Source organism: Microtus oregoni, unplaced genomic scaffold, assembly GCF_018167655.1.
Source record: "Microtus oregoni isolate MIOR12 unplaced genomic scaffold, Mior012 000004F_ref0000308, whole genome shotgun sequence".
NCBI lineage: Eukaryota > Metazoa > Chordata > Mammalia > Rodentia > Cricetidae > Microtus > Microtus oregoni.
Genome location: NW_024543063.1, coordinates 33,621,357 through 33,639,175, shown reverse-complemented (window position 1 = coordinate 33,639,175; position 17,819 = coordinate 33,621,357). Strand labels below are relative to the sequence as shown.

General features: G+C 55.4%; 1 protein-coding gene across 11 annotated transcripts in view; it reads left to right on the top strand.

Annotated features, from left to right (window-relative positions):
• Gse1 (Gse1 coiled-coil protein) overlaps window positions 1-17,819 on the top strand; it is a 340,444-nt gene that overhangs the window by 305,861 nt on the left and 16,764 nt on the right. For 5 of the 11 annotated variants that reach the window (XM_041650947.1, XM_041650945.1, XM_041650949.1 and 2 more), the window contains 2 exons: window positions 5,759-5,977; window positions 15,732-15,931. In XM_041650947.1, the coding sequence (XP_041506881.1) occupies window positions 5,759-5,977; window positions 15,732-15,931 (419 nt within the window). Of the gene's footprint in view, window positions 1-5,758; window positions 5,978-13,126; window positions 13,212-15,731; window positions 15,932-17,819 lie in introns of those variants that run through there. The other 6 variants (XM_041650948.1, XM_041650956.1, XM_041650952.1 and 3 more) reach the window with 2 other exon arrangements.

Here is a 17,819-nt window from a genome sequence, read left to right as displayed (position 1 = left end):
TGGTTCTCTCCTTGCACCTTCAAATTCCAGCTGTCATCAGGCTTGGTGGTCAGCACCTTTCTGCAGGCCCCCCGGGACAAACCTTGGGGAGAGCAACTTAACTATTTACAATACAATCTTGGGCAAGTCCACAACCTGATTTGAGTGACAGGTGGATTTGGGTTAACAGGCTGCAGTCGGAGAAGAGGGATGCTCCTGGGTGGGTCCTTCCCCCACTTCCTCTTGTTCAGGAAGGAGTCAGCATGCTAACATCGTGGAATGGAACCTGAGGGTCCTAGTGGGACCCTGTGTCTCCAGTTCCTGGAATCTGCATACTGCCCTGTCTGCTTGTGAGGCCAGAGCCGGGGAGTGTATCTACATGAGACCTAGAGAGACAATCGTGGGACCCCCTGACTTGGGGATTTGTAATTTTGTGGCTTGAACGAAACTGAATCTTCATTTTGACTTGAACTCTGCCTTAAGATTGTCCCTCTGTTCTCATTTAAACAACATGACATGACTTTAGGGCAGATAGACTCAGGTCACTGTGTCCCATGCAGCCAGAGCATGGTTGGTCGGGAAAGCTGAAGGTAACCCTCAAAGGCTGCCCGACCTGTGGCAGAGCTGGTGACTGGCTGGGACCAAGGAACTTCAGTGTAGAGCATGACTTCCATTAGGGTATATGTACACCTACCTTCTGCCTAGCGGGAACCAGCCTGGCTAGCCTTGTCTCCAGCCCTCTTTCAGGAATCTGCCTGGCACCTAGCACCTGTTAATGTGCTGAGAAGTAGTGGCTGGTGTATGGCCTGGTCTCTAGCTCCGGCTTGGGTACAGGGCCTTGTGGGAGAGGCTTTGAGTTAGGACTTCTGTCCCAACTTCTCGTGTAGTCCCCTGGGCCTGCTCAGCTTCCTCCAGCCGAAACAGGAAGTGGGACTGGAGGGCCTGTCTTGGGGGGACCTGGGAATCACTGGGGAACTGGGCTTCACATGCCTGTAGCCTCCCAGCAGGCTTCGACCACTCAGGGCCCTGGCCTTGACCTGCTGGCTCCAGGCCTCCATCCCACGGAAACTTGAAAGCACATAGCCTCAGTCCTGGACAGCTTGGGCGTTTTCTTTTTGGGATTTGAGGTGCAATCCAGCAGTGTCTGCTGAAAGAGCTCTTTGTGGCCTATGAGGTGTCTGAAGGTGCCTTGGGCCACATGGGGCTCGCTGCGGTGTACAGAAGCTGCTGGGATATGTTGCCTAGCAGCAGACTGCCTGTCCTCCTTGTCCACATGTAACTGGCATGGCATGTGGTGGGCTCCCCAGGACAGCTGTCTGCACTGTTGAGGCCAGGTGCTGCTGGAGGGTCCCTGAACCCAGCATCTCCTCCTGCCCAGTGGGTGCCAGTTCAGTGGTGCAGGACAGAGCCTAGAACAAGGTGTGGCTCTCTTCCAGCCTCAGTTGCCCTCTGGGGAAAACACCTAGCTGAACTGGGGAATGGCAGAGCATCTATGTCCGGGAGGCAGTATGGGATAGGTACAGTAGTCACACTGAGGACAGGACACAGCGAGGTCCCTAGTCCCTGCCCACAGTGTTAGCAGCAGCTGGCAAGGGGATTTGTAGAAGGACAGGATCAGCTCTGCCTCCTGCCTGTTGCTCAGGTTGGTTTGTGGGATCTTGTGATGTGAAGGGCACCTGCAGGGAGGGAGCCTTACTATTACAGAAGGCACGTTCACACGCCTGACTCCAAGCTAGTTCCACCGCCTGTGGTTAGGTTACCATCAGGGATGCTGCTGGGTTATGAACTGTTAGTAGCCTCAGCCCTCACTGCTGGCTTCCCGACCTCAGTGGCCTTCTTCTCTGGTGGGTTTTTGCCGAGCTGGTGTGGGTGGCTCTGCAGCCCTTCTTCTGCCCACGCCAGGCTTCTCACACACAGCAGCCACTTAGAATAATCGCGTCAAATGTCGTTGCCATCTGTTGCCTCCCTTTCATCCCTGCTGCCGCCTGGGAACCTCTGAGGCTCCTGATCTACTGCTTTGTACCTCATCAGGTGATTCTCGGAGGCCTTTGTCAGCTGGCCAAGCGTATACTGGCCAAGCGCGGTGCCTTCTTGTCTCACCCTCTCCTCCTGCAGCTGTAGAGCCTTGTGGCTCTCCTTCCTCTCACCCTCCTGCCCTCCCTCCCTCCCTTACTTTGCCATTCTGGGCCCTACACTCAGGGACTCCCCATGCCACCTCCTCAGCCGCCTTTTTACTACTTGTTTTGAGATGGGTTCTCACTAAGTCTCACTGGGTTGGCAGTGAGCCTGCGGTCCTCGTGCCTCAGCCCTCTGAGTACCTGGGGTGACAAGTTTGCACACCATTTCTTTGCACAATTTTGAGCCACTCATGTGGCCCTCTTGTCGCACAGTACTCCAAGTATTTTGAACACTAAGTCAGCAGGACCTTTGACAGCTTGGTGGTGGACAGGGAAATGCTGAGGAGTGTCAGTAAACCCAGGGTGTCCCCATCCTCTGCCCTGCTGTGGCTGCAGGGAACCCCAGAGGCTGCTTAGGCATTAACTGCACTCCAAGCCGTGAGTAGTCTCTTCTGCCTCCCTCATTATGCCTGGCTGCTTTATTCCCCTTTGACCCCCAGATCAGAGCCCTTGTCATATCCAGGCCACCCCCACTTGCCTGCTGTTTTCTCTGCTTTCAGGGTCTTGGGTCAGGAGCCACCATCTGCTGTTTTCCCTGCTCTGATGCCTTGTGCTGGGGGAGACCTTGGGGGAACTGACCTTGGGAGCACCGGTAGCAGCCTGGGCCCTAGGCTCACCATTGAACATCAGCAGGCCTCCCTACCCCACCAGTGGAGAAGCTGCCTCACATGGGTGCCCTCAAAACAAGCCAGCAGCACACATAATAATGAATTTATTATGAAGCCATCCAGGCTCTGAGGAGGATCACGTGGCACCCCGTACTACTGCAGCCGCCGGGTCCCTGCAGCAGGGTGACCCCAGCCTTGTTAGAGCTTCGGAAGCATCACCCTCAGGGTAGCGGGGATCAAGGGGGGGGCGGGTGTGCAGCCTGGGCTGGGCCGGCCCCTGTCTATTCACAAACATTTCAGTGTGCAGTAATGAGAAATGATGGAGAGGGGCAGATAGAGCGAGCATCCAGGTCCAGACTGCCTGAGAGCTCGGCTCTGCTGGGTGCAGCTTCCCTGGGTGTAATTACCCCGGGGTGAGGGGCTTCTGGGGGAGGAGGGGGCGGATTGGTGCTTGAACCGGGCCTCCAGAAAATTCATCTCAGCTATTAGCTGGTAATTACAGAGCAGAAGGAGCAAGCCTGAGGTCTGGTGCTGGGAGGAGCTGGGATGAAAGGGGCAGTAATTACGGCTTCAACGGGAGGGAGGCTGGGCTGATTAATAACTCCTGACATACAGCAGGAGGGAAGTGGCATTGGAGCCCCCCCCCCCCCCCCCCCCGCGCACCGCCCTGGCCGTGAAGCCCGCTGGGGTCAGCAGTGCAGGATGGGAGTGAGGGGAATTGTACAGTATCACCTGCCTGGTACCCTGGGGTCAGACCTTTGGCAGGGTCCGAAAGCAATGATGCTTCTGGCCATGTTAGAAACCTATGCAGAGAAAGGGGAGGAAACACTCTATGTGGGGCAGGCAAGGCAGGATACACGAGGCAACCTGGCCGTCCTGGGCCGTTTTGTGGGTGCTCGTAGTGGCTTCTGGCAGAAACCCGAGCTCTCAGCTGAGTTCTGGATGGATCTAGGGAGAAGAAAGCTAAAGCTGATTTAGTTGCGAGTGAATGCTTGGACAAAGCAACCGGAAGGAGCCTGTGTAGGGTGGCGCAGGAGCCTAGATCCAGGCTCGCTTCCCCGCTGAGCTGCGTGGACTGTGCAGGCAGCCCCTGGCCTCATCCATCATGGCCCTTGCACCACAGAGCTTATTCCCAGCTGTTAGGATAATGAATTCACATGAGGTGATCTCATAGATGAGGGTTCAGTCAACGGCTGGGAGCAGAGAAGTTAATAAATGCCCCCTAATGAGGGCAGGGAGAGCAAGCATCCTATGCCCACCTCTCCTGGTGCCCCTGCCTGTTGGAGGTGGCTTGTCTTCAGAGGATGCCAGACACAGAACAGGCACCAGCTCTGATGGGTCTAGGCCAGTGAGTGAGGGGACTCTTAAGCACCCCCAGTTTGGCAGTGTATCCTCTCTGGTACCCAAAGCTGTTCCCCACCCCTCCCCCACCAGCCCCATGTGCGCATGTGAGGAGCGATGCTAATTTTAGACTCCCCCTAATGAAGCCGCTCATTTGGCATTCTATTTTAAGTGACCTGACATGAGAGCAGTTTCCCATGCTGGGAACATACTGATACCTCTAGGACCTAGGCTTGGGGGACCCCCCTAAGAATGGGAGGAAGGGCAGCTATGCTCTGGACCTGAGGCTGCTGGAGTCCCCAGGAGTGGGTCCCCCACAGGAGCATGATGGGGACACTGGTAACATGTGGTACAGAGGGGGAGGGGTCCTACTCACCACACATTCTGTGCTCTGCCGGCTCTCTGCCATCTCCCCACGCCTACTGGGCCTGGCGTGTCTGCCCAGACCCCCTAGGCATCTTGAAAGTCCCCACAGTGGCACGTTTTCCTCCTCAGATTCGGAAGATAAGCCTGCAGCTGTATACAGTGAGCTGCAGCTCTCAGCATCTCCATCTGCCTTGGCACCCACCTGGTGTGGGTAGCTGGGTCTGAGGCAGCTTGTGTCACACAGGACATAGCGCTGCGCTGGAGTGGTCCCAGTCCTACTTTGAGCCACCCTGTGCTGGGTCTACCCACTCATATCTGTGAAATGAGTCCAAGGACACCTTCACTGAATGGAATGAGGACTAGAGGCAGGTGCCGGCTTGCTGGGGTGGAGGAGCTGATGGCACCTGAGGTAGCTGTGCAGTGGCGGAGGCTGAGGCTCAGGTCTGTGTGCCAATTGGCGTTTCTTGGCTTTTGATCAGCTTTGGTTAACAGCTCATTCCAGACCCTGTGCTACATCATAAACTGCCCCAAGGTTGGTGCCTGGAGTCTCTGGGTCAGGGACTGAAAGCTTAGCTGGGCAGGTCTGGCTCACAGTCATGGATGAGACCTTTGGGGTGGCCTCCTAAACCGGGACTCTGCCAAGAACTGTGGGAGCTTCTTCTCTGGCATTGTGGCTTGAGTGTTGTCTTATCTGCCCTGAGGACTGGAAGGCTTCACCAGGGGCTGTAGTTTGTCTGTGTTCTTTGCTGCCAACCCCTCCCATCTGAGGTAGATTGGAGAGTCAGAGAATGTAGGGAAGGTATGACCCCAGGCTGGCCTGAGAAGTGATAGATGCTGCGTTTGCATTGACCCCACTGGGGCCTTGGGTTTCCTTCTCTGTAATATGGGGCAGTTATGCAGGCATCTTCAATGCTGTTGCAGATGACTGGTAGTTCCAGTTCTGTAACTGTCAGCTGCTTGCTGTGTTGTCGTTGGTCATTTCAGCTCTGTGCTCCAGACCCTGCCTCAGTCTCCCTCCTCAACACTTGGGTCTGGTAGGGCCCTGGATATGACGCTTTGGGGTACCGTCTCTAGGCTTGGTTCTGGCGAGCTGGTCCAGGGGCCAGCATCGTTGGGGTGCCCTCACACCCGTGGGGCCAGTTGGACTGTGGGAATGGGTCCTGCTGTCTGCAGCGCTGGCTGTGCTCTGCTCCTGTGGCCTTCGGCTCTTGCTGCATGCCGCTGCAGCCCCTCTGGTGCTGGCGCTCTGCTCTCTGGGTGACACTGGTTCTTCTTTTCCTGTTTCAGGCATGAGCCATGAGCCCAAGTCCCCTTCAATAGGGATGCTTTCCACGGCGACCAGGACCACCGCCACCGTCAACCCCCTCACCCCCTCGCCACTCAATGGCGCCCTGGTGCCCACCGGTAGCCCGGCCACCAGCAGTACGCTGTCGGCCCAGGCCGCGCCATCCTCCAGCTTTGCTGCCGCGCTGCGCAAACTCGCCAAACAGGCAGAGGAGCCCAGAGGTAAGAGGCACCAGGCCACCAGCTCATGGGATGCCCCCTGCCCACCCACAAAGTGCATATCTCTGGCTGGCATGGCCACAGGAGACAACTGCGCAGCCTGCGTGTCGTCCCACCCCACACTGCATCCAGGCAGGACCAGCCTGGATGCAGCCGTCATCATAACTCTAGCTCCTGACCCCAGACCTACACCCTGCTTCGCTGTGCCTTCCTCTCTGCCTGCCTCTGCCCGCCTCTGCCCTCCTTAGCTTCAGTGGCCACTGTAGGAGCTCCTTGGTGGGCAAGTGGACTTGCCATGGGGGAAGGCTGTGGTAGATTCCGAGTGGCTGCGTCCTGGAGCCCCACCTCACTCGGGTAGCCTCTTATCTGTTATTTGACCTAATTAGTGCCAGCCGTGTGCCTCCCCATCCCTGGTATAGCAGAGGACATGGGGTTTCCGGTATAGCCAAAGCCACTGTAGCCTGTATCCTTTTGGCTCTTCTTTGTGATCGAGTGGGCACATGCCTTAGAGGGTCCAGAGATTTGCTCTGAGCTGGGACATACTGTGTTGCTTTGGGCAAAGGCTGGCCCTTTCTGAATTTAGTCTTCTTGTTGGCACACAAGGCTCTCTTAGGCCCCCTTGGCTCTGCTTTTGGGGCACTTCTCGTGCCCTGTGACATGCTGGTCAGGGAGTGCCAATGGCACAGATGGGTCAGTTTATTCCTGCACACTTGAGCCCTTTGGATTCTGGCACCTCCTGGACTCGCTGCTCAGAGGCAGGTAGCCAAAGTACGGAAACCCAGGTGCCATCTGCTTTGTCTCAAAGTCCCAAGGCCCTGGACCCCAGGGATGCTTCAGGAGCCATCAATGGCCTACACTCAGGCTCGACAGAGGAATGGAAGTTTACTCTGGGTGCTGGCAGAGGTGGGGACGTGACTGAAATGGGCAATAGGGGTACCAGAGCAGGGGGAAGGTGGTCCACCTCCACCCAATGCAGGCCTCTCTGTCTATCTCGTGGAGGGGGGCTGTTGATAAGAACCACACCTGAACTAGCCCACCTATGTTGGATGCTGGCCTGGCTCTGGTGGCCCTGAAGAAGCTGGCCACATCTGCTTCTTCATCTCCCAACATCACATCCGGTGCAATCCTATGGCCGGTTGGTGGGCCAAGTGCCAGAGGCTGCAGGCCTCGGTGGGTGGAAATAGGGTAGATGGGAGACAGCAGGTGCAGTGTCCCCCAGGCCTACCCTCTCTTGGCTATGACCTGGGCACCTGGTGCCCAGGAACTTTGTGCCTCTTTGGGACAGGGACGATGGAGTAGTCAGCAGTGCAGCCGACTCAGACTTGTGTTTGCCAACTTGTCTCCTGAATCTTCCCCATGTACATACAGATGGGGATCTCAGACTTGGGGTGCTTGGTGTCTGTACACACAAGGTAGCCTGGGGATCCCAGGACATCCTGGCACTGACTCTGGTGTCCAGCTGGGCCTGGGCCTTGGTCTCCTATCTTGCTGGACACTGGGCATCTTGACAGCAGAGTGAAGCGAAGGCCTACCCTCCCCCCCCCATCTGCCAGGACCCTTAGCCGTTCTTCGCCACCTCAGCTTGGACCAGGCTGTTGGATTGGTGGCATTGCTGGGATGGTGTGTCATACAGATGCTAAAGCTAAAGTTCAGAGGGGGTCACAGTAGTGAATCCTCCTGTCCACTGCTGAGAACTTCTGCAAGGACCTGAACAGCTGGAGCTAGGGCTGAAGCCAGCGGTTCTAGGAGGAGGAAGTTCCTTGTTCGGTACCCACCATTGTGGTGCAGGAGGACTAGGCTGAGGGCTGTGGAGGGCTGGACTTGCCTCCTGGGCTTCGGACTGTCAGATTATCAGAACCTTTATCAGGTAGGTGCTTCCGGACTACTTCATTCCCCGAGCCACATTTTAAATTTTGTGGTGGTTTTTGTTTTTGAGACAGGATTTTTTTCTATGTTACCCTGACTGTCCTGGAACTCGCTCTGTAGACCAGGCTGTCCTCAAATTTAGAGATCCGCTTTCTCCTGCCTCCCTGGTGCGTGCTGGGATTAAAGGCGTGTGCCACCACCGCCCTGTTTATAAATATTTTCTTGAGATGGGGTGTTTTGTAGCCCAGGTTAGCCTGGAACTGTTTGTGTAGCTTGAATTTCTGTTCTCTTGATGGCTGCCACACCCAGTTTACAAAGTGCTGCAGATGGAACCCAAGCCTTGTTTGTGCATGCTAGGCAAGTCCTACCCCGGAACCATATAGCCAGTCCCTCTCAACCTTTAATAGTTGTGCGGCTGTCACCTTCCCTGGAACTCCAGAACATTTTCTGTGTCCCCTGCAGGATTGCCTATCTACCCTCAGCCCCTCCCCCAAGTCCCCAGTCCCTAGCCTGCTCTGATAGTGCCAGGTTGGGTTGGTATATCTGCCATGTGGTTCCTAGCTGTTGCATCCTTCTATGCAGGACATCCAGCCTTCCCATGCTGATCCCATGGGGAGGCAGGCAGGTAGGACCCACCCAATGTCTCGCTTTGGCTCTTGACTCTGACTCTCCCTCCGGGTCACTGTGAGAGAAAGCTGAGCCTGAAGATTGGGGACACTGATCTCAGGCAATTCCAGGCTTGTGTTCTGGAGGCCCCTACAAGGCAGGCTTCTGAGCTGCCTACCCTGAAAGCCCATGGTGGCTCTCGGCCCACTCCAGCAGTGGAAGGCTCTTTAGTGGAGGGGTGGTGGCTTTCAGAGCTGGTGCTGTTGCTTTTGCAGGGGCTTGCTCCTTGCACCCCCGACCTCACCCCAAGCTCTGTCCCATGCCCACCTTTCCTGGAAACATCGTTGTACTTTTAGCCGTCTGACTGTGCTCTCCTAGGCTGATGTCTTCATCGTGTCTCGAGGGTACAGTTTAAAAATTCAATCCAGACAATGCAATCAGCTTGCCGCCTCATTTGCTCTGCCCCAAAGAAGAGAAGCTGGCCCCTCCCAAGTCCTCCATTGGCCCCAAGGGGCTCAGTCACGCCCAGCTGGCCAGGTGGGAGCCCTAGCCTAAGGGAAGGCCAAGGTATGACAGGCCAGAAGATTCACCCAGCCAGCTCCAGTTCACATCCTGACACCTTTAATTACTTGCTGTGTGCCCTGGCAGGTTGGCTTAATTCTCTGAGCGTCTGTTTTTTTTTTGTTTTTTGTTTTTTGTTTTTTTTTAGGACAAGTGGGTGCCTCTGATGTAGTCTGTTTTGCTCTAGAGAGAAACTACAGAATAGGCATAGACTGCATAATGAGTGTGGCCCTGACTCCTTCCCCCATGCTATTTCTGGGGTTCGGTTGTATCTATACCACCTTCCAATAGGTATAGATAGATTTTTGTTGTTGTTGAGGGCTTCTCTGTAGCTTTGAAGCCTATCCTGGAACTTCCTCTGTAGAGCAGACTGGCCTCGAACTCACAGAGATCTGCTACCACCACCTGGCAAAGATTTGCTTATTTATTACATATACAGTGTTCTGTCTGCATGCATGTTTACATGCCAGAAGAGGGTACTAGAGCCCATCATAGATGGTTCTGAGCCACCCTGTGGTTGCTGGAAATTGAACTCAGGACCTTTGGAAGGGCAGCCCATGCTCTTAACCTCTGGGCCATCTCTCCAGCCTCTCCACCTTCCAATCTTACTGCCCCTGGCTATGCTCCTCCCCTCCTGGCTTAAACCCTTGCTAATGTCCTCAATCTGTAAATTTAGGGGAACCTAGTGAGCCGTTGTGGTTCCCACTGCTGTGGTTCTCTTGGCCTGACTAGGCCTAGGCAGCTGCAGGTCCACTGTCCTCTGGCCTCCCTATGATGCCAGATATGGGCTTCCTAGGAGGAAGGAGGACACAGGGAGCACCCCAGCTTGTACACTGGCTTCTGGAAGAAGCATTAGGCTATGGGCTTGAGTAAGTCCCACCCCAAGCTGGACCCCTGGATCTGTCCTGCGCTAGCTGCTCCCATCAGTGTAGATTCCGAAAACCGTCCCCAGGCTGCTCAGCCGTCCCGAAGCTGCTTCCATCTGTGTGTTGTGACAGCGTTAGGTTCTCAGCTGCACAGGATGGGATTCACCCTGTCAGAGGCACTGCCCTTTCCCCGGCAAAGGCTCTTCAGCACAGAGCTCATGTTTCCTGGTGAATGAGCCCTGTTTTAGAGACTGCCGTTGGCCCTGCCCACCCTGCTGCTCTTGTAGGGGTTTTCATCTCTCTGTGCTTCCCAGCTCCAAGACATTAGCACAGCTGCCTTGAGCAAGGGTCCCCAGGGTGTTCAGTTTTTTTGTTAAGCTACTGGGTAAGGAGGGGTGTTGGGAGCCCCTGGCAGCAGCCTCTGGGAACTCTGATACCCGGAGCCATGTCTCAAGCCTCCAGCCTGGCCCCATAGACAATCCTCAGAGCTGCCCTAGGCAAAAGCTCCCTGGACTCTATGGAGAGCAAGCTGTAGAGCCCCCTCGTCACTGCCCCCACCTGTGAGAGATAAAGCCGGGTGCTGCCAGGGAGGGCCCAAGCTGTGTGACAATCTGCTCATCTCCCATGGGGCCCTGGTGCCGTCTGCTGAGGGGGGCGGGGCTGCAACGGGAGCCCACATGTCCTTAGCTGATTGTCGGAAGGCCCACACAGCACTCAGAGCTATGTGTACCCTCGGTTCCAGGACACCTGGAGCCTTGGGCCCCCTCTTTCCCAGGAAGTACATGGGGGAGAGGGGAGGAAGATCCTTCTTGTACCCACTGTTCGCCACTTGGGCACCTGCGGGGAGCAAGCTGACAGGGTGGGATGCAGTGGTTGAGCTTCCGATTAGACATCCCCAGTTCTCCGAGCCTTCGCCGCCTGCCTGTCTTGTCACAGACCTTGTAACCCAGGGGCATTTAGTTACTGTGGGTGGTGGATGAAATCCATACCAGTCCCCAGAGAGGCCGAGGCTGGAGAACACCCCTCTGTGTTGAGGCAGGTAGCCCCCACCTGCTTGCATCTGCTACAGGGTGGGCTGGTGGAGGCTACACATCCTATGTGCATCTCCTTGTAAATCTGCCTCTTTCAGAGAAAGCAACGAAACAAATGGCCTGCCTGGCGGGCCTGCCTGCCTGTCAGTCTGCGGCTGGCAGGGCGGAGGCGTCTCAGTGGGTGTCTGGAGCCCCGACTGTCTGTGGCTCAGGTGTGAGCAGTGGGGCTAGCTGTCGTGCAAGAGGCCAGGAAGAGTCTGTAGCCACAGCTGGCCCAGGTGGCAGGAGAGGCAAGTAGGCTGGTGCCAAGATGACATCCCCTCGCTTTCCCTCCCCAGACCCCCTCTGCTGCCTCCCTTCCTCTCTCTATATATCGCCCCCTCCAGTGTCCTGATGGTGTTGGGGCAGAGCCCAACCCAAGGGACTCTTGCTGGCTCCTCCCCCTCCCAGCCTCCATTCTTCCGGATCTGTGCTGTGTGCCGCAATCATGTTCTTGGCCCGTCGAGTAGCCCTGGAAAGTGTTCCTCTGAAATCTCAGCACCTTCCTCCTTGTTGACTTGGGTTTAATGACTGGTCCTGGGTACAGGACCTCAGCAGCTGCCAACATCCCCCTTGGCTCACAGCTGGGCACCGAGGCCACCCACCCTCTGGTCTGCAGCATGCATGAAGACCTGCTGGTGGAGCAGGAGGCGAGGCCTGTCCAGCAGCACATGGCTGCCCTGTGATTCTGCTTGGCTATCTCTCCTCAAAGCTGCGGGTCATGACTGATACCATCTCTAGTGTTTGCTGCTGCATGCCTGGGTGTTTGTGCCTACCACACGGGGACCTGTGGGGGGGGGGGGCGGTCCAGAGGCTTCCCTGCCTGGGGTCACCGTGCCTTGGTCCTAGGTCTCTCACTGCCAGTACTCACTTTCCACACGCAACAGTTGACCATAGAGCTGGTTGGATTTTCTTATCCCGTGACATGTGCCCCCTCCCAGACTGGCCCGGTGGCAGTAGCTCAAGTCTACCGGGAAGAAAGGAACAGTCCCTGAGATGGGGGACCCCTCTACCAGCCCAGACACCAGGCTGCAGGCCCAGTGGAATGCATAGCAGTACAGCTTTCTCTACTCAGAGGCTTTGTCAGAGCTGATGGGGACAGAGAGGATACCTGACAGGAGTGGCCGGCCATAAGAACAGGTGCAGGGACCTCTGGGCTTGCCTGCCCTGTGGTTGGGGCGGGGACTTAGTGGGTCCTTTCTTCACAGAGGCTGGAACTAGACCCTCTGTGGACTTGCTAACTGTCCCAGAATCCTTCACCCTGTTTCCATCACGAGAAGGGGTGGGCTGTGTCTGTTCAAGCCATCCTTGGGCTTGGGAGCCACGGGCTTGTTCTGATACTGTGTTGGTTCAGCAACTCTTCCCTTCCCTTGCTGAGCAAGGTACTGTGCCACAGAGTCAAGCCGCAGATACACAGGGCTATGTGGGACAGCCCTTACCCTCCTCACTTCCTGTGTTCCTTGTTGGCCGGGCCCAGGCCTGTGGCTTTGGGAGCTGGGGATAAAGTGCCCGTTGTGCCCATGTGAGCTCCCTAGGAGGCAGAGATGGAAGGATGCCGGGGCAAGCTAGCCAGTCACAATACATCAGTAGTTGAGCTCCAGGTTCAATCAGACACTCAATGAATACAGTGAGAACAATTAAGAAAGACCCTTGAAATCACTCTCTCACACACAAACACACGCACACGGATTCAGGAAGAGAGACGTTCCGTTGACGCTCAGCAGTTGTCTGTACGGTTATGCTTGTATCTATACTAGCTGGCTAGGGCTGCCCAAGATAGCTCTTGTCTTTGGGGGCTCAGCTGTTAATAACATGCGCCACCCATAGGGTCTCGGCCTGATCTGTGGAATCAGGCAGCAAAGGTGATGCAGGCACCGCGCGCCTCTTCATCTGCAGGCTGTCTCCAGCTCTCTGACCCACTCTGCCATTCCGGCTGGATAGTGGCAGTTAATTACAGTGATGGCGGACCCGCCTGCTCCGGCAGCACAGCGAGAGCACAGGGCTGGGAGCCAGGCGCCAGCCTCACTAATTGGCAGCGCCTTGTGAGGTATTGATCCCAAGGCTCTTGCTGGTGAGCGCTGGCCTCCCACCTCCAATGGGATTAGGCTGCTAATTGTCCATGGCCAGCCTCATCCTCTCCAAGCCAGCACCACACCAGATCCTGCCCTGCACTAGTTGGTCCTCTGCCTGCCTGGGTTAGGACGGGGAGGAGAAGGATGGAGCCCAGTCGAGCTGACTGCCTTGGGGGCTCCTCCCATACAGACTGAGGTACAAAGGGGCTGGGAGGTCCCTGTTTACTGAGAAGGGTCGCTTCCATCTACCTATCCTCAACTGTGGCCCAGCTTCTGCAGGTAGCTGGGTAGTGTGAGCCACCCATTGCTTTGGTTGCTGGTGGACTTCTGTGTGCAAGTGTTAACTGTTTTCAGTCTAGTGTGCAGATAGCATGTTCCCTGCCTGTGTGCTAGTGTCTGTGCAGTGTGAGGTAGCTACTGCTCACAGTAGCTGCCGGGTAGGCTGAAAAATTGGTGACTAGTCCTCCTTGGTGTGAAGGTCAGCAACCTTGAAGTATGGATGGAGTTCTGGTACAAGGAACGCCATAAAACAGGAGGGGCCAGGGAATCCCAGGGCCTACAAATCTGTCCACACAGATGCTGGATGCAGGGGTGGAGCAGACATGGCTGAAGGCTTGCACGCCTGTTTCTTTGGAGGTTATAAAAGTGTTCTCACATTGATGTTGGTGATGCGTGCAGACTGGCTTTGCTTGAAATGGCTCCGCCTTTCATCTCAGGATTCAAAGGCAGGAGGATTGCCATGAGTCCAGACCAGCCCAGGGCTCTAGAGTGAGATCCTATCTTTAAAAAAGGGGGTGAGCCGGGCAGCGGTGGCACATGCCTTTAATCCCAACACTCAGGAGGCAGAGGCAGGCGGATCTCTCTGAGTTCAAGGCCAGCCTGGTCTACAAGAGCTAGTTCCAGGACAGTCTCCAAAGCTACAGAGAAACCCTGTCTCATAAATCCAAAACCAAAACAGTACAACAACAATAAAAAAACCAACAACAGAGTAAGCATTGCTCCTGAGGAATCCACTCAAAGTTGTAGTTTGACCGTTGCTCGCACATTCACACACATGTGCACCTGCACACAAACATACATAAAAATCGACAGCTTGTAAAGCCACACAAAAATCGACAGCCAGTAAAGCCGGGCGGTGTGGCACACGCCTTTAATCCCAGCACTCGGGAGGAAGAGGCAGGCAGATCTCTGTGAGTTCTAGGCCAGGCCAGCCTGGTCTACAAGAGCTAGTGCCAGGATAGGCACCAAAGCTACAGAGAACCCCTGTCTCGAAAAAACAACAACAACAAAAAGACATGTGCATTATACCATGGGCCTCCTGGGAAGGATGGTGGCAAACACAAGCAGATTGCTGTTTGGGGAGATTTAGAATTCCTGAAAGTGATTGAGTTTTTAAGTCTGGCATGGTCGAAGAGACACCTGGTGGTGAGTTCCAGGTCAGCTTGGGCTATGTAGTAAGACCCTGTCTGAAAAGTTGGCCCCCTGCCTCACTGTGTCTCTGAATAAGGTGATTGTACCCCACAGTGTGCTCAGTTTGGCTCTTTCTGCTCCTGGTGGCTTCTCTTGTCGGGAGCATTCATAGAACAGGCCAGCCTAGTACTTAGTGTTACCTCAGTTCCACTTAGTGTGACTGCAGGCATGAATCATGTCATACTTGCGTGGACTTTCTCAAGGTCTGTGGCTGACAGGAGCCCTTACTTTTGGACCTATACCTGGGTTGGCATTGCAGACCCTAGGGTGTTGCTGACAGCAGGATTTCTCAGCTGCACAGAGGGGTGCCCTCCTGCTGGATGCCAAGCCTCCCCTAACTCATGAATGATAGCTACCTTGTTCCCAAGGTTCTCAGGGCCAGGCCTGGCTGCTCCAACTCTGTGCTTTGCCTGCTCCAGATCCTAGAAGCCTTTTCCTGGGCTATCACTGTAGCAGTTTTCCCTGCCCAGCCATGGGGCAGAGACTACAGAGTTCTTAGGGTATGTATGGGCAGTGGGTTTGTTGCCCATCTTGAGAACTAGAGGGTTCTTCCTTAGGCTATGGTCCTCAGGCCTCATTGCCTACCTGGGTCAGACCCTGGTAGGTAGGCATGTGAACAAGAGGGCTGCTTGACTGGGAACTGTTTGGGGAGGGGGCTGCTCTGCACAATTTTACGAGCTGTTTCTGCAGGTGGCAGAATTTTCCCAGACAGAGCAAAGCTCTGTCCCAACGTCAGCATTGGCCATCTGACTGAAGTCATCCCCAACTATCATGTCCTAGTGGGAATGGCACCCCAAGAATTATGCTGCCCATCCCCCCTCCTGCCTGCTCTCTCGCTATGTGGGGGAAGGAATATTGTCTCTCTCTGGGGCGAGGCTGTTCTAGTATTCACTCAGCTATGGTGGACATACTGAAGCATGTTGACACGGTTTTAAACTAGTGGATTATATCTCAGATTTTTTAAAATTAGTTGCCCACCTCTAGGCCTAAAAGGCAGTATGACAGGGAGGCCAGCAAAGATGCCCAGTACTTAAGGAGACTGAGCTGCTGACCACACCTGGCCTCTGCTTCCCACTCTTCTTGGGTGCAGAGGACTATACTGAGTAGCTGGTGTTACTGGGTTCTTCCCTGCCTGGCCACCCTGGGGCGTCACTTCCAGTGAGAGTTCTGGAATTGCAGACGTGTGGGTACAGTGGGCAGCATGGCAGTGATGTAGCTCCTGAGCTTCTGTGTTCTCTTTCCACAGGATCTTCACTGAGCAGCGAATCATCCCCCGTGTCCTCCCCAGCTACCAACCATAGCTCTCCAGCCAGCACGCCCAAGAGAGTGCCCATGGGTCCCATCATTGTCCCCCCTGGGGGTCACAGTGTCCCCAGCACTCCCCCTGTGGTCACCATTGCCCCCACCAAAACCGTCAATGGAGTCTGGAGAAGTGAGAGCCGCCAGGTGAGTGACCCAGTCCAGAGATGTAGACAAAATGGGGTCAGGGGATGTCCCTGAAAGGAGTTGACTTCTATCCACAGCTGTCAGGATCTTGAGGTTGTGGGCAAGGATGACCCTTCATTTTGGTCCTCAGATTCTTCTACAAGGTGGGCTCGATGTGCATCCCATACTGGAAGATGCTCGGATTAAGGTTATCCTTATATCAGGCTTGTGGCAGAGTACAGCAGACACATAACCTGGTTTAGAAGGCCATAGCGGGAGGGGAGGGGCTGGCGAGGTTCCTTTACTTTTAGATGGTATCTTACTGTGTCCTCGGGTGGCCTTGACTGTAATCACTTCTTTGGGGGGTCTTTGTAGACAGATTTACCCATAGGCATCAGGCTGAGAGATGAGGGGGCAGTAAAGTGCCTGAGGTGGTATCTGAGCCTTGGGTCCCTGGGTAGACAATAGCTATCCCTGCTTTGGGGGATTAGGGATGAGAGTGTAAGCCAACTGATAGTCCTAGTGCCTGATCCCAGCGTGAGGGGTCTTGTGCGTCTGCAGCCCTCAGCTGGTCACTCACTAAGCTAACTGAACTGGAAGAGTCAATGCCTGGAGCTTCCCCTTTACTCTGCTGTGCCTCCCACCCGCTTGGCGCCCGCCCGCCCGCCCGGAGGGGCCTGGCTAATTAAGAACTGCTGTCAGCTGTGGCTTTCCCTGGATTCTCTAGCCCCATTCCCAGAGGGATTGTACTGCTAGGAAGTACTAATTAAACCACAAAGATGGAGGGGGAAGGGAAGGAGCACCTCTCCCCAGCTGGGCTGGGACAGGAAAGGCAGGGTGTGACCTCCATCTGCCCCTCCAGTCTGCTGGGTGTCCCTGGTCCCCAGTAAAGTGCTCCAAGCATCCAGTAGGCTCCGAAAAGAAGTTTGGGACCAGTTTTTTGGCACCTTCTTCTTGCACCTGGAGTAGCATTTACCCCGGGAAGCCTGTCAGTAAGTCTGTCCCTGAATCTCAGCTTGACTCAGAGCAATCTCAGCTTGACTCAGAGCAGCCTAAAACCACCCTATGCTGGTTTAAGAGAGGTTGAAGAAGCTGCCACTGTGATCTCCTGTCTGAGGACTTCTCTTAGAACTTAGCCCTTACGTAAATCTCCAAACAGCTTCCTTTCCCAGGGCAGCCGGCCTATCTGGTGATTACCTGGCTCTGGGTTCACTCCTGAGAGAAGCTTGCAGGACACTTCCCGTTCCTGACTTGAGCCTGGAGCCTCCACTGATTGGAGCCCTTGGCCCAGGTCCAAGACACCTCGTGTGCTTGCATGTCCCCTGTCCCTGTGCCTCTGCCTCGTGACTGCTGTGCCTGGAGCCCATCACTGTCCTCAGAGGGTCCTTACCGCCTCAGAAACATTTAGTAACCCAGAGAAGGGCCGCGATGGCTCCGCTCCAGCAGTTCACGCTGCAGTTAATGAGACCTGCGTGCCACCAGGGAGGGCGACAAGCTCGGTGGATGAGCAGATGATGCTCAGAGCTCAGCAGAGAGTTTAATCCTTTCCAGGAGGGCGGGGATGCGGCTCTCCCTGCAGTGTGGCCATGAGTCACTAGGAGCCTCTGGAGGCTGCATCCACTGTTGGAAGTCAAGGGGGGATGGCTCCGGGGCCCTTCTCAGGGGGTGACCAGGCAGTAGAAGCCGCACGAGGAGAGATGAAATGAAAAGCGGTCTATTTTGAAGCTAACAGGCATGTCCCACTTGCCCAACTGTGGAGACCTTGCTCTAATCACTGGAGAATGACAGCTCCCTCCTCCCCCAGCCGCTGCCTTTCATGGATGCAGCTGTGTCAAACAGCTCTGCAGATGTGTCTTGTCTGCCATAGCCACCGGCGCGCAGTGCTTTTGGGTGGCCACCAAGCTTGGTC